This window comes from Alligator mississippiensis, chromosome 6 (genome assembly GCF_030867095.1).
Source record: "Alligator mississippiensis isolate rAllMis1 chromosome 6, rAllMis1, whole genome shotgun sequence".
Lineage (NCBI taxonomy): Eukaryota > Metazoa > Chordata > Crocodylia > Alligatoridae > Alligator > Alligator mississippiensis.
In genome coordinates, this window is record NC_081829.1 from 65,486,524 (window position 1) to 65,502,427 (window position 15,904).

At 46.3% G+C, this 15,904-nt stretch overlaps 1 protein-coding gene across 3 annotated transcripts in view; it reads right to left on the bottom strand.

Annotated features, from left to right (window-relative positions):
* LOC102561354 (putative neutral ceramidase C) overlaps nt 1–15,904 on the bottom strand; it is a 52,411-nt gene that overhangs the window by 13,976 nt on the left and 22,531 nt on the right. For all 3 annotated transcript variants that reach the window (XM_059729936.1, XM_006275913.3, XM_059729935.1), the window contains 3 exons: nt 14,796–14,900; nt 14,585–14,666; nt 2,395–2,510 (listed from right to left, as the gene is read on the bottom strand). In XM_059729936.1, the coding sequence (XP_059585919.1) occupies nt 2,395–2,510; nt 14,585–14,666; nt 14,796–14,900 (303 nt within the window). The remainder of the gene's footprint in view (nt 1–2,394; nt 2,511–14,584; nt 14,667–14,795; nt 14,901–15,904) is intronic.

Consider the following 15,904-nt stretch of genomic DNA (forward strand, 5'->3'; position numbering starts at 1 on the left):
AAAAAAAAAGAAAGAAAAAATTTCAAATCTTGCTAATGAGCACAATTTTCAAAAGCACTCGAGTCTAACTCTCACTGATGTTTAATAAGAGAGTTTTGCTTACACACGTCTAAATCAGGGGAGCTTGAACCTAGCCGGTGGGTTAGATCAAGCCCATGCAGTTGAGGCATCTGGCCCATGGGGCTCCCTATGGGTCTGAAAATTTGGCAGAAGGGGAGCAGCAGTCACACTCCTGCTACCCAATTCCTGGACCCATGGGAGCCCCAGAGGCTGGATAACAAGGCCCTTCACACTAAATTGGACGTGCAGGGTGGTGCAAGTCCTGATCCTGGCATAGGGGCTGGTCAGGGGTGGAATAAGGCACAGGCCCAGATGGGAACAGCACAGGAAACCAGGGCGCAATCCCAGTGTACAGGACCCAGTCCCAGCACATGGGGCTAGACAGGGCTGGTATTGGTATGGCATCCAGGGGAGTGTGTAGATGAAATGGGGGCCCTAAATTGAAGTGGTGGGTTTTAAAAAGCACCACTTCAATTTAGGGCTGATTAAACCCCCATGTTGTGCACACACCCTACTGACATACCTGCCTCTCCAGCAGGGAGGGGAGGGCAAGCTGCCAGCAGGTGGAGTGGTCCCTGGGCTGCAATGGGGGGCTTGTGCTTCCCTCCACGGTAGCAGCAGCCCCCCCCACCCCCAGGCAGCACCTGCCCACAGGCACCTGGCTCAGGTGGTCCCGGGGGGCACTGCGGCCATGGAGAGAAGCATCAGGCCCCCACGCAGCTCAGGCAGGCAGGCAGGCAGGCTCTGAGGAGTGGGGAAAAAAAAATGATCAGGCTCGCCGCTTTTCTTGGATGAAGCCTGCCTTCCCGGGCTGCTGCCAGGCTGTCTGCAGGGCTTTCTACAGAGCTGCAGAGCTGCATGGAGCCCAATGCTTTGCTACATGGCTGTAGGGGCAGCAAACTAAAACTCCTTGGAGGAGTTTTAGTTTCCTGCGCCCCAAGTCATTTAAGGCACATTACGCCACCGAATTTCCTACAGCGGCTGGAATTAATACACGATACACCGCCGATGTGTGCAAACACTGTCACCATTAAACGGTGCAAAAGCATTTAGCCATCTTTAAAGTGTTGCGCACACATGCCTGTTTCATGTACACACGACCTAGGTGTCTGGAGGCCAGCTGAGACCACATGGGGCCTGATCCATGAATGAGGTTTTGAGCGGATATAGAACAGGGTCCAATCCTGGCACACACGGCCCAATCCAGCCCACAAACTGGCTCTGGGCCATTGCTCTGGCCCACAAGGCGAAAGGTTGAACAAACTGCCCCACTTCGTAATAGGGCACAAGTCTCTGGGGCTTATGCATACTGCTGCAACAGTGGGTCCTGGTGAGGACAAGGAAGACTTGAGTCCACAGCCATGCTTCAGACTTGGAAGCTCAGGCTCATCACCAGCACTAGTGAAGGGCTCAAGAGCAGGCATGGGGAACAAAACTGGACTGACAAACATCCACGTTTGGAACATGCCTTCAAACTCAGGTCCCTCATTTTATTCTCCATACCACATGTCCATGATTTTAACCTACCCTCCTTTATAAGATAATGGTATAGACTAGCCCTATGTCGCTCAGGCACTTTTGAAATGCTACTTCCTATTTAATCCGATGTCTACTCCTGTTGCAGCACTAAAGGTTCTTTCCTTAGCAACACTGCCTCTTTTTAGACTGAATTTTCCAGTCATTTTACCAGGGTGAGATCAACTTTCTTGTTTTCCTGTTCTCCATAGATTTCTAAATGGAGCCATATTTAACTCTATATAGTGAAATATTCAGAACCTTGACATGTGAACCAAGACAAAAGATTTGATATTCCAATGACATTATCCTTTTAGTCCAAAATTTCCCAGAATTACTTTGAGCAATTAGAAAACTCTTGTACTATTATATTATATATTTTGGCCAGCAACCAAAGTTCTAACTGATCTTTCATGCATCACCATATTCATTCTTACATAAGGACAACCTGATCTTGAACATTTTCTGGAGTGTATACAGCACATAGATATATTTCCTTCATTGTGAATTATGCCCGTCTTTTCCCCAAGTTAAGTTCCATGACAAATACATAGGGATAAAACACACTTTTATCACCAGTAAACTTCCTTGCATCTTTTACTCTTTCAGAGTATTGAAAATTTGTTTATGTTTACTTCCTATTTTCATGTTTTTTAAAAGAAAAATCTCTTTAAAATGTCATACCATAACACCATTCCTTGTCTACTTCTTTTTTACATCACTGGTTTTATTACAGTTGAAATGAAAATGAAAATCATTCATCTAGGTCTAGAAAAGTCCAGAATAAAGCTGTAGCAATGCTATATTAATACATCCTACCTCTCCTGTATTAAAAAGGATTGGCTTAGGTTTGTGGCAATCTTTCGTTTCATTGGATGGTACTCCAAGCAGCTGATCACGAACAGCATCCCAGAATGGATCTCCTTCTACAGCACCTGTAGATGAAAACACAACTTTGCTGGTTTTCCTTCGACATACATTTGTCAAATTCCTTACTTGCATTTCCCAGAAATATTTATCTATCTAGACTGGGATTTTTAAATGAGTTTAGGGGACCTGTGTAATAGGGCTACGCTAAATTTCGATGGGTGTTTCATTTCGAAGCTGCTTTGATGAGTTTCAAGCTTGAGACATCTAAATTGAAATGAAACAAAAGGCTTCAAAACAGTTTTGAAATTAAATGAGAGTACTCAAACGTTTAAAAAATTTTGAAACATTTTGAATTTCAAAGCTGGGCATGCTTGCAGCTAAGCAGAAACTAAGGAGAGGGAGGGGAAAGAGCAGGGAAGGACTGCTCTGATATTGACTATGTAGCAGGCCAGTGACTGTGATCCTTCCCTGAGGTCCTTTCCAATCCCAGTGCTCTGGGGGAGGGACCGAAAAACAGCAAAAAATGCATTGTTTGAACTGAGCTTTCTCTGCCTTGAGGTCAGCTTATTGAGCTGTGTCTTCCAACAGCGCCGCATCAGAAAGGCTATCACTTCCTACTTGCATCTGTTCCTAATACCCTTTATTATTATGTTCATTTCTTTCAATTTATTCCTCCCCCAAAATCCTCTTTTTGTGTTTGTTAGTCTATTTTGCTTCTTTTCCCCAGAAAAGAAATCTGTGCTTTCTCTCACAGTATGCATTCCATTCACTGTGCAGGGAAACACAGCATATATTACATATCATCATATGCACTTTATACAAGAACACCTACATACATGTATATATTTTATTTATTACATAAATATGTGCATACAATTATCTACATATATTACATAAATACATATTACATTACAGAAGAACACACATTTTCCAGCACACCAAAGACACTATGAAGTGTACTGGAAAGGCAGCTGGCAAGCCTTTAGGGAGGGACGGAAGAGGGGGTAGAGGGAGAACTGTAAGACTCCCCCCTTCCCCCCAAACTGGGACACAGCCTTTCCTACAACTAGCAGGCAGGAGGCTTCTGGTTCTACTGGAAGTAAGGAGAGGGGAGCAATGCCACTGCCTGAGTCTGCATCCCCTCCAATAGCACCAGCCATACCCCCCCACCACAATGACAACAAGCAGCACCAGCATGACGGTCTCCTCCACCCCTGTTTCACTTCCCCCAGCCTTACACTTCATCTCAGACATCTGGAGCAGCTGGGGTGGAGACCATGTACACCTCTCCCTCACAGGGCACCGGTGCAACCAGGCAGGCTGTCAGTGGCCTCTTCATCAAGCCGAGGTGATGGATAAGTTCCACATAGCAACCAAGATCATGGGGGCCATGAACCACTTAGTGCAGGGGTGGCTGGTTGGGAAAGGCAAGCTCACCCTTGGGTTGATGGTCACCAACAATGGAGCCAATATAGTCAAGGCGGTCCATGATGCCAACTTTGTTGGCATCAAATGTGTGGCACACAAATTCCACCTCATAGTCAAGGATGCCTTGGAGAGGGACAGGGCTGCCAGTGATAGTGCCAGCACCACCAGCAAGCTCATTTCCAAATGCAGGAAGGTGGCAAGCTATTTCCACCAAAGCATAAAGGGGGGCAAGATGCTGCAGGACAAACAGGCAGAGCTGAACATCCCGCAGCACAAAATCATGCAGGATGTGGAGACTCAATGGAACTCCACATACCTGATGCTCAAGAGGCTGGTGGAGCAACAGAAGACCATCTGGATGGCCTTGATAAGAGAAACTGGGATCAGTGGCCCTCTTAACAGAGCTGAGTGGGATACCATCTCCCAGATCTTGCTGGTCCTCAAGCCCTTCCTTGAGGCCACCAAGATCCTCAGCATTGGCAATGCCTTCCTTAGCCAGGTGATCCCTGTAGTGAGAAAACTTCAGAACCAAATGGAGAACTTTCAGGGGATCAATGTTCCTGGCTAAGGCAAGCCACTGTTACCACATATGCAGGCACTGGTCAGGTGGCTGAAGGAAGGCATCAGGAAATGGCTTGATCCCTTGCAGTCCAGTATGGTCCATGTGCTGGCCACCATGTGTGACCCAAGGGTGGAGGGGAGTGTATGCAGCAGCAAAACCCTGGATCACTGGATGGAGGTGCTGGTGAAGTGAGTCAGGGAGGCAGAAGGGCACAGGCAGTGGGACATGGAAAAGGGGGATTCACTGTCCCGTGCCAGCACACTATCCACCAGCCAGTCTCTTCTTCCACCACAGGTGCTGCCAATATGGGCCAAGAGCATGGCTTTCATGGGGTCCAGAGGCACGAGCCCCACCATCAGGCAGGTATTACTCAGGCTTTGGTGGCTGTTTATCTTGCTGAGGACATGAAGCTACTGCTGTGCACCCCCTTGGCCTATTGGGCAAGCCACAGCCAGATGTGGCCTGATCTAACCACGGTTGCTCAGAAACACCTGTCCTGTCCACTGACCAGTGTCCCAAGCAAGAGGGTGTTCAGCATTGCTGGTGATGTAGTGACACCCCACCGCACCTCCTTGGATCCTGATTTGGTGGAGCAGCTGGTGCTCCTGAAGGTGAACCTCCCAATCCTGGGGTTCCCTAAGCTCCATGTGCAGGTGGAGTGAGTGCCACCCTCCTCACCTCCTCACTTTGTCCACACTTCCTTCTTTTTTTTTAACATTGGGTTTCACAACCATTTAGTGCCTCACTCTCAGAGCAGGAGGGGGCACTCAGTGTATCACCAGCCAGCAGTGGAAAAACATGTCCCTACTGAGCTCCCATGCCAGGATGAACTTGGAGGTATGGGCAGGGGCTAAGGGGACAGAGGAGGCCCCAGGTCCTGGACATGGCCATTAAAACTGCACCCTTCCAAGGTTGGCAGTCACTGATGCTACAGCAGCCCCCAAGAAATGCCAGGACCAAGGACCTCCCTGGTGAAAGGCAGGTAGGAGGCACCTTATAACCTCCAGCCATCACATGCACACACTGTCCTGACAGGGGAAAGCCCATACCCATCATATCTTTGACAGATGTGAGGCTTGCTGGTTGCAGTGGAGTTGTGAGGCTCCAGGTGAGCTCAGCTTAGCTGCCTGGGAATGCCAGATTCAGGTTGAAAAACCCTTTGTCAGGCTGAGGAAGCACCTGCAGTTGGAGTCTGTGCTATTTCTTGATGGAAGGAATAGTAAAGAAGCCAGAGGCTGGCATGCAATGCAGGCAAGAAAGCCAGTCAGTGAAAATGGAAATGGAGGCATCAGTGGGTGAGGGACAGGCTGGGGGGGAGGGGAAGGTAAAAGTGGATGTAGTAGGTAAAAGTGGAGAGGTTACCTGGGGAGTCAGATGTTCAATGGGTTGTAGTGTGTCAAAATTCCAATGTCTACATTGAATCCATGAGTTTCTGTATCCAGGAGGTTAATGAAGAGAAGTTCATGGGCTCATCTGTGAAAATTGGTTTGTAAATTCCCTCTGAGGATCAGGCCTGAGAGATTGGAGACAGGTGGTTGAGTGTTCTTGTCTTTGATAGATTTACAGTGTGAGCTCATTCTGGTGCTCACTTGTTGCTTAGTGTCTTCTATGTATTTTCCATCACAGCATTTGGTGCCATGATGCAAATATGTATTATGACGCTATCTCCATACTGGAGATATTGTTGGCAGGTTTTGCACATCTTGTCATGGCATGATCTGGATCCAGTCAGTGTATTTTGGGGTGTAGGAAATTGGCTTCTGGTGATGAGGTTAGGGAGGTTCAGTGCTTCTTTGACCACCTTTCACAGTCGAGCCTGTGAACTACACTTTATCAACCTCCTAGGTACAGAAACTCATGGACTCAATATAGACATTGGAATTATGACACACTACAACCCACTGGACTTCTGACTCCCCAGGTACCCCTTCACCTTTACCTGCTACATTCCCTTTCCCCCCTACCCCAGCCTGTATCTCACCCCCTGACATCTCCATTTCCATTTTCACTGACTGGCTTTCTTTTTTTTAGTCCACTAGGGCCGTGACTGAGCTCAAGGGCAGCCCCCCTATCTATTATCTTTTCCAACAAGACATGGTGGCAGGCAAGAAGAGAAGGTGCTCACAGGGTAGAGCTGGCATGGTCACAGGGCCCTAGAGGTATCATGGCCATCTCTAGGGACCCTACTCCATGACAAAGTAGTTTCTCAGAAACCCCTGTACCTATACCTCCTTGAAACCTGGCAGTCTTCATGGCCTCAGCAGGTGCTACCATGCCTGCTGTTTTCACCCCACTCTACCTTGACACACACACGTGACATGAGTTTTGCTTGTCAGCACCTTGGGTTACAGTTTCCCAGAAACTCTTACAGCTATCTCCTAGAAACTTGGCAGGATTTTTGGCCTCAGCAGGGGCTATCCCTGCTATTTTCATTCAAATCAGGAAAGAAATGACAAAGTTATAGGCATTTTCATGGTTCCCCATTATAGCCTATGGGTGAAACGTTAAAATACCTCAAAACAGCAAAACAGTTTTGATGAAACAAAACGGAACAGTGCTTCAAAACAGTGACAAAACACTGTCCCTTCAAAACAGCGAAACAGAAGTCAAAATGAAATGGTACTCTTTTGCATAGCCCTACTGCGTAAATCATTTTCAAAAAGTCATTTGACTTTTTAGGTTCCTTTATAGATCCTAGTCCTAACTTATCAGTTAGATAATGTGACTGTCACCATAACATCTATGTAATGAACATGACTTATAGGGGTGTGCAAAATGGACTGTATTCAATTCAGATTTGGCCCAAATCAGGGGACAGTGATTTGACTCATTGATTTGGACCACTGTCCCAATTCAATTCGGCTGGATCTGAATATGAAGATTAAATGCTGATTCGGAGAATCTGAAGATTAAATGCTGATTTGGAGAATCAGTGATCTGGCTATAGACACAAAACTTTAAATGTTTTTTCTACATACCTTGAGGTACTAGGCATGGCTTGTGAACACTGAGATGGTGGCTTTGAGTGTCCCACAGGAGTGCAGGGGGCCCCCCACGCGCTCTGCAGCAGACCTAGAAGTGGACCAGAAGTGCTTCTGGTCCACTTCCCGGTCTGCTGCCAAGCACGCTGGTGACTTCCCTGCACTCCCATGGGATACTCCATCCGCTCCACCATCTCAGCATTCATGAGCTACCTGGTACCTTGAAGTATATAGAAAAAACATTTAAAGCTGTATCATGAGTGACTACATGGAGCTGGAAACCAGGTTCAGGAGCACAGATGGTCTTCTCATCCATTCTACCAGTCAGAGGTCAAGGACAGTACCACAGCAACTGTGCTAGAGAAGTCAACTCACAGCTTCAGAGCTGGTGTCACCGCATAGGATTTGGGTTCCTTGATCATGACCTGCACTTCCAGGATACAGCCTTGTTCAGGTGAGATGGATTACATCTCTCTCCAAGAGGTAAAAGTCTCTTCTCTTACACGTTGGCTGATCTCCTTTGCAGGGCTTTAAACTAGGTTCATTGGGGGACAGGGATGATGATGACAGGGAGAGGGGCCAGGTATGACAAACCACAAGCCATGCACTGGAGCAGTCCAGGTAAGTAACAAGGGCCCCGCTAGGCAACAGCATGGCAGATTAGCAAGGGCACCTATCGGGGGGCTTAGATGCCTCTATACCAATTGTAGGAGCATGGGGAACAAACAGAAGCAACTTGCACTTCTGCTTGCAAATAAAGAATTTAACCTAGTTAGGCTAACAGAAACCTGGTGAGATCCTACCCATGACTGGACAATGGGTAGGTCTTGCTTGACCAATCAGTGGGTAGGTCTTGCTTGACCAATCTCATTTCCTTTTACAACCAGGTGACCCATCACCTGGACAAGGGGGAAGAGATTGGTGTCATATATCTTGACTTTAAAAAAGCCTTCGATCTGGTATCCCATGATCACCCCTTGGCAAAACTGGCTAACTGCGGCCTCGACCTCACCACAATCGACTGGCTGGGGAATTGGCTCCATGGTTGGACCCAGAGGGTGGTGGTTGATGGAAGCCAATTGTCTTGGGGTGCAGTGACCAGTGGGGTCCTTCAAGGCTTTGTCCTAGGGCCCATACTGTTTAACATCTTCATCAGTGATGTAGACATTGGTGTCAGAAGTGGACTGGCTAAGTTCGCCGATGACACCAAACTCTGTGGTAAAGCATCCACACCTGAGGACAGGATGATCCAGGAAGATCTTGACAGGCCCATGAAATGGGTGGATGAGAACCTGATGGTGCTCAACCGAAAAATGCAAGGTTGTCCACCTTGGGAAGAAAAACCTGCAGCATGCTTATAGGCTCGGCAGTGCTATGCTGGTTAGCACGACAGATGAAAGGGACTTGGGGGTCATGATTGACCACAAGATGAACATGAGCCTTCAATGCGATGCTGCAGCTAGTAAAGCAAGCAAAACGCTGGCTTGCATCCATAGATGCTTCTCAAGCAAATTCTGGGACATCATTCTCCCATTGTACTCAGCCTTAGTGAGGCTGCAGCTGGAGTACTGTGTCCAGTTTTGGGCTCCACAATTAAAAGGACGTGGAGAAGCTTGAGAGAGTGTAGAGGAGAGCCTTGCGCATGATCAGAGGTCAAGAAAACAGACCTTATGATGACAGGCTGAGAGCCATGAGACTCTTGAGCCTGGAAAAGCGTAGGCTCAAGGGTGATCTGGTGGCCACCAAAAGTTTATCAGGGGTGCTCATCAGGATCCAGGGGAATGTCTGTTCACCAGAGTGCCCCAAGGGAGGACAAGATTGAATGGTCACAAATTCCACTGTGACCGGTTCAGGATGGACATAAGGAAGAACTTCTTTACTGTCTGAGCCCCCAAGGTTTGGAATAGACTACCACCAGAGGCATTTCAAGCATCCACTTTGAATGCCGTCAAGACACATTTGGATGCTTATCTTGCTGGGAGCCTATGATCCCTGCTGACCTCCCGCCCCTGGAGCAGGGGGCTAGACTTGATGATCCTCCAGGGTCCCTTCCAGCCTGAATGTCTACGAAATCTATGAAGGACAACTGGTAACAGATAGGATGGCTAAAGCAGAGATTCTAAATGAATTCTTTGCATCAGTGTTCCTGGACACCAATATGAATACGCATCCCACTAGGTCTTTAGACAAGCCCAGGATAGATACCAACCCACCAATGGTTCATGCAGACCTAGTAAGGGGGCATCTGGAGGGGCTAAATGTATTTAAGTCAACAGGCCCTGATGATCTTCACCCTAGGGTACTTAGGGAATTAGCTGGAGTCATAGCAGACCCGCTGGCACAACTGTTCGAGCACTCGTGGCACTCAGGACAAGTCCCAGAGGTTTGGAAAAGTGCCAATGTGGCCCTATTTTCAAGAAGGGGAGGAAGGAGGAACCAGGTAACTATAGGCCGGTTAGCCTCCCCTCTATTTTTGGCAAGACCTTTGAGAAAATAGTAAAAGATCACATTTGCAGGGGACCAGCGGGTAAAGTGATGGTAAGAGGCAATTAGCAAGGGTTCATAGCAGACAGATCCTGCCTGACCAACCTAGTTTCATTTTATGACCGGGTCACAAAATGCTTGGATGAGGGAACAGAGGTAGATGTTGTTTACCTAGACTTTAAAAAGGCCTTTGACACAGTGTCACACCCAATTCTTATAAATAAACTAAAAAACTGCAATGTAGATTATTACACAGTCCAGTGGGTGGAAAATTGGCTTATGGGATGTACCCAGAGAGTGGTGGTAGATGGGTCGGTTTCTACCTGGAGAAATGTAGGCAGCGGAGTCCCCTAAGTCTCTGTCCCAGGACTAGTACTATTCAATATTTTTATTAGTGACTTGGATGAGGAAGTAGTAAGCACCCTGTCCAAGTTTGCTGATGACACAAAACTATGGGGGAAGGAAGAATCATCAGCACTCCTATAGTCTGGGAGGGACCTTTCTAAGCAGCACAACTGTGGAAAGGGACCTCGGAGTCATAATCAACTACAAAATGAACATGAGTCACCAGTGTGATGAGGTAATAAGTAAAGCTAACTGCACTCTTTCTTGAATAAGTAGGTGCATCACAAACAGGTCCAGGGAAGTGATACTTCCACTCTATGTGGCATTGGTGAGGCCGCAGCTGGAGTTCTGCATCCAGTTTTGGTCACTGCACTTCAGGAGGGATGTGGATAACCTGGAAAGGGTTCAGAGGAGGGCCACCTGTCTGGTTAAAGGCCTACAGAAAAAACCCTATGTGGACCAGCTGGGAGACGTGAACCTCTTTAGCTTCCACAAGAGGAGGCTGAGAGGTGATCTTGTGGCCGTCTAAAAACTCACCGGGGGGGCAAGGGGAGGGGGGGGTACGATGTTTACCAGGGTGATAGTCAGGGTAACTAGAAACAATGGGCACAAGTTAAAAGAGAGCAAATTCAGGCTGGACATCAGGAAAAAGTTCTTTACAGTGAGGGTTGCCAAAATATGGAACAGGCTTCCAAGGGAGGTGGTGCTGTCCCTTTTCTTGGAAATGTTCAAAAGAAGATTGGACAAACACCTGGCTGGGGTCATCTGACCCCAGCGTTCTTTCCTGCCCAGGGCAGGGGGCCGGACTCAATGATCTAATAGGTCCCTTCCAACCCTAATAACTATGAAACTATGGCTGAATCATCAAATCTCTCCACATCAATATAAAGGATTACGATTCGATTCGGAGAGATTAAAGGGTCTCCTGATTTGATTCGGATTCAGAGATTCGGCCGCCATTCAGGCCAAATCTCTGCCAAATCGAATCAGCTAATGAAGCTTTGCACAGTCCTAATGACTTATATAAAGGACCACCCAGACTTCTAGTTAAATCTCCCATCCTGTTCCTGCTTTAAAAGAGCTGTCTCACTCTCTTCTCTCCGGCTTCTTGGTGTATACAATAATGGTTTGCTGAAATTTAAATATTTTAAATAGGATCACCAGATCACAACCCTTTTATATATGTTGGGAGATCATAGTTAAACTAATAGTACTCATCTGGAAAATGAGGCTACTAATTGGCCAAGTGCACTAGCTGAATTATAGAAGGACATTGTTAGTCTAAGTAATCGAATCACTTAAAAGTCCACTGTTACCATGTGACCTGATCAGAACAATGGGAATTCATAGTCCTTTTTGTGGATTTAGGAACTAGTAGCAAAAGGAAGCAAATTAAAATAAATAAATAAATAAATAAATAAAAGTGCTAATCGTAATTGTGTAGAGAAACAATTAGGAAGAGTTTGTAAATATAATATCCACTGCAAGCAGACAATAATTATAAATAGATCAATGTCAGAATGGTCAGAGGTATCAAGTCAGGTTCCAGGGTATGCGTCCTGTGTTGTTTATCTTCTTTATTGGTGATGTAGATTGCTAATAAAAGGAACAGAGAGCTTCACAAGTTTGAAATTGATACAAAATGAGGACTGACTGCAAACATTTTGGAGGATAGAAATAGAATTCAAAAGGATAGACTAGAGACCAGGGCATTAGACATCAGAAGAAAATTAAGTGAAGAGAAAGTAAAAATGTGAGGTGTTACACCTAGGCAATGAGAGCCAAGTGCACAAATACAAAAGAAGAGATGACTGCCTAGGCAGGAAAACTACTGAGAAGCACTGAGTTTTAGAGCAGCGGATTCAACATGAGCCGGCACCATGATGCAGTTGCTGAAAAAGCACGTGCAATTTTGAAGTGTATTAACAAGAATATTGTATGTTAAGCAAGACAGGTGATAGTGCCACTCTAATTAGTGCTAGTTAGGCCTCAGCAGAAGTACTGTGGGCAGTTCTGGGTTCTGCAGTTTAAGGATACAGAGAAACTAGAAAGGATCCACAGATGAATGACAAAGATGATCATAGAAATTTAGGGTTGGAAGGGACCTCATGAGGTCATCTACTCCAGCCCCCAGCACAAAGCAGGATCATCCCCGACTAGATCATCCCAGCCAAAGCTTTGTATAGCCAGGTTTTGAAAACCTCCAAGGATGGAGCTTCCTCCACCTCTCTGGGTAACCTGGCTACAGTGTATAGAAAAAAAATTTAGCCCAGCCACGGCCATAAATTGAGACTTAAGATCACTTGCCCACACCCAGACTTAAATTGCAAGCCTTTTTGTTCCCAGCTCACAACTCGAGCCCTTCAGCCACAGAAGAGGCCTAACATCCATAAAGGGATAAAATTCAGTGCATCTTACGAAAGGTGAGAAAACTTGGTATGCTGGGGAAAAAGAGAGTAGGAGACCCATGATAGCAGCTTTCATATATTTGAAAAAATTCTATGAAGAAGGGGAAAAATAAAGTGTTCTCTCTTGCTGTAGAGAAAGGCACAAAGCACAGTTTTTACACTGAAGGAAAGCACATTCTGATTAAATCTCAGAAGAAAGTTACTTCCTGTCAGAACAGATGGGCAATAGAACATGCTGCCTATTACAGACTTTCACGAAGAGACTGGTAAACCATTTGTGTGGGGTGGCATAGGAACAGCATGTCCTGCATTCATGCAGAGGCCTGAACTAGATGACCCTTGGGGCGCTAGTACACATGATGGGGGTTTAGCCCTCAGGGTTTTATTTTATGCCTCCTAAACGGAAAAGCTGGGGCACAAAATAAAACACCGAGGACTACATTGTTTCAATTTTTCCATCCCAGTACAGTGAGGGGCCTGATCCTTTTTTTTTTTGTCAGAGCTGAAGCCTGCCTGCAGCTGGGAAGCAAGCTGCTGGCAGGCTGAGCAGTCCCCGAGCTGCAGGGGACCCTGGTCCTTCCACCCGTGGGGCTGCCTGAGTGGCTGCTAGTGGGCTGGGTGCTGTCTCATCTCAGACTCAGCACCCAGCCAAATCCAACTCTTCCTTGACCCTGAGCTGGAGCAGTACCCAGCCTGCTAGCAGCCCACGTGGGTTGCCCCTGGGGACACCACCACTGCAGAAGGAAGGACTGGAGCCCCCTGCAACTCAGGGGCAACTCAGCTTTCCCCCCCCTCCCCAGCTGCAGGAGAGGTGAGGGGGTGCCTCTACATCCAAAAAAAAAAAAGATCAGGCTCCTCACTGTTTCTGCAGCCTCTTGCAGCCATCAGGATATCTGGAGCTGCCCAAAAACAGGTTGTCTTGCCCCTGGGGCAGTGTGGAAAGGTGGCAGAAGGGTGGCTGGGTTTGCTGGTGGCTGGAGAAGGTGGCAGGAACAGTGCATGGGGTGCGAGGCCACCCAGGCAGGCTGCTAGCTCATCGGGTCCTGCCACAGCTCGGGGGCACCCGATCCAACATTTCCCTGAACCCACCCAAGCTTCTAGTGCCTCATACAACATCCCCACTGCCTTCTCCAGCCACCAGCACACCCAGTTTGCCCCAGGAGCAGCATGGGAAGGTGGCAGGAGGGTGGCTGGGTGTGCTGGCAGGGACGGTGCACGGGGTGCTAGAAGTCCAGGCTGGCTCAGGGAAGTGTTGGATCAGGTGCATCCAAGCTGGGGCAGCACCTGGCCAGCAAGGAGCCCACCCAGGCTACCAGTGCCCCATGCACCACCCCCGCCACCTTCTCCAGCCACCAGCAAACCCAGCCACCCTCCTGCCGCCTTCCCATGCTGCCCCAAGGGCCTATGCATCCTGCCAGCCTCAGAAACCTGCTGAAGGCAGAAGCAGTGAGAGGCCTGATACTTTTTATTTTTGACGGAGCCTACCCACCTGTCCTGTGGCCAGGGTGGTGAGCTGCCTGCTGCAACATTGCAAACTAAACTACATTGGGATGTAGTTTAGTTTGCAATGATACAAACTCACTTAAAACTTCAAAAACTCTTGCCATGTATAGTGTGATAACATTAAGCCACACAAAGTGATACCTTCATCACATGTACATGGCAATGGCATCATGTGTACAAATGCCCTTGATGCACCTTCCAATCATATGACTCTTTGAGACTAAATAAAAAATGGAACTAACAAGATAAATCTCCTTCAATAATTCTCTTGTGTATTGTTTCTCTATCCCCATGCTTTGTAAGCTATTCAGTGCTTTCAAGATTGTAAGCTATTCAAGTCAGAGACCACACTTTTCTGTCTTTGCACAGTGCCATGTAAACAAAAATGATCAGCCGAAAAAGGTCTGTAGACTTTTTTCATTGCTTACCTTGTGTGAAATTGAAAGCTCCTACTCCATCAATAGTACCTGCAGCAAAGCTGTAGCCCAAGGCCGGTTTACATGTTTTAGCCTTAATAAAAGTATTATTAAAATTAGGTTATGTACTTTATCACCTCCCAGTCTAATAATATAACAATTTTTCATTGACAATTACTATGAGAGTTCCTTAATTTTACCCAAGGAAGGTCATAGGACTTACTGTGTGTGTGGCATTGAACTGGACGGTGACATCACTCATGTTTACCCACTGGTGAGCTGAACTTAGATTTCCTGTTATCTCTTGGGAAGCTGTTGCATACAGTTCCTAAAACATATATTGTATTTATTAAAATTACATACAACCTTCTGCAAAGAATCCATTTATTGAAATATAGCAAATGGCATTTAAAAATAGATGCAAGGCAGACAAATTATTTTGGTGAAGACTCAGCTCCCTCTAGGGCAGCTAAAGGACTGATGGGTTCTAGGTGGAAGTAATGATGCACCTAAATCTAGGCAATGTCCTAGACTGCTGAGATGTAGTTCATAATCTGCTGAACCCTTGCTGTACTGTCAAATATCACTTAGGGAGTAAGAACAAGGTTCCAGACCCAAGTATCATCTTATGCCACTCTCTGTATGTCCCCTTTATCTCTTTCAGAAGGATGGTTTTAGTCAGTGTCCTTTGTGCATTTCTTCCATTTCACAACTAAAATGTACATTTTATTCTACAATTGGGAAAGACGAGCTGGACCAACTATACAGTTGTTTCAATAAAAGATATCACAGAAAAACCCTTGCATCTCATACATTTCCTGAACTATTACAGCTACAAGAACATTCTAGCTCTAAAATTTTATCCTATTGAAATGAGAGCTGATATTTTTGTCCTTCTGCTCTTTTATAATCTGTGTTGACAGTGTTCCTAATAGCACCATTAGTGAGTAAATGAATCTATCCTTTTCTATAATTATAAGCAGTACTCAATGGTTATATGCCTAAACTCACTTTACTCATCCATGTTGGCTAACCAAGTAGGGTTCTGTACAATACCCTATCTGAAAATAAATTATCTAGGCCGAGTACAGATGTTATACTTATACTGGTATAAGTGATTGGAAACTGGTCTTCCCCCTAACTGAACAGAAGTTCAGCATATATAGACTGGTTTAAAAATGGCAGGACCCAATCTAAGATAAGCCTGGATGGATTTGCTCCAAAATAATATCAGACTTAGTGATTTATGTCAGACTGGTCTATTGAACTTCTGTACTAGATCCCTTAGTGACTCAAGTTAGGTTGCAGTCCTTCAGCATCCCAGGCTGCTTT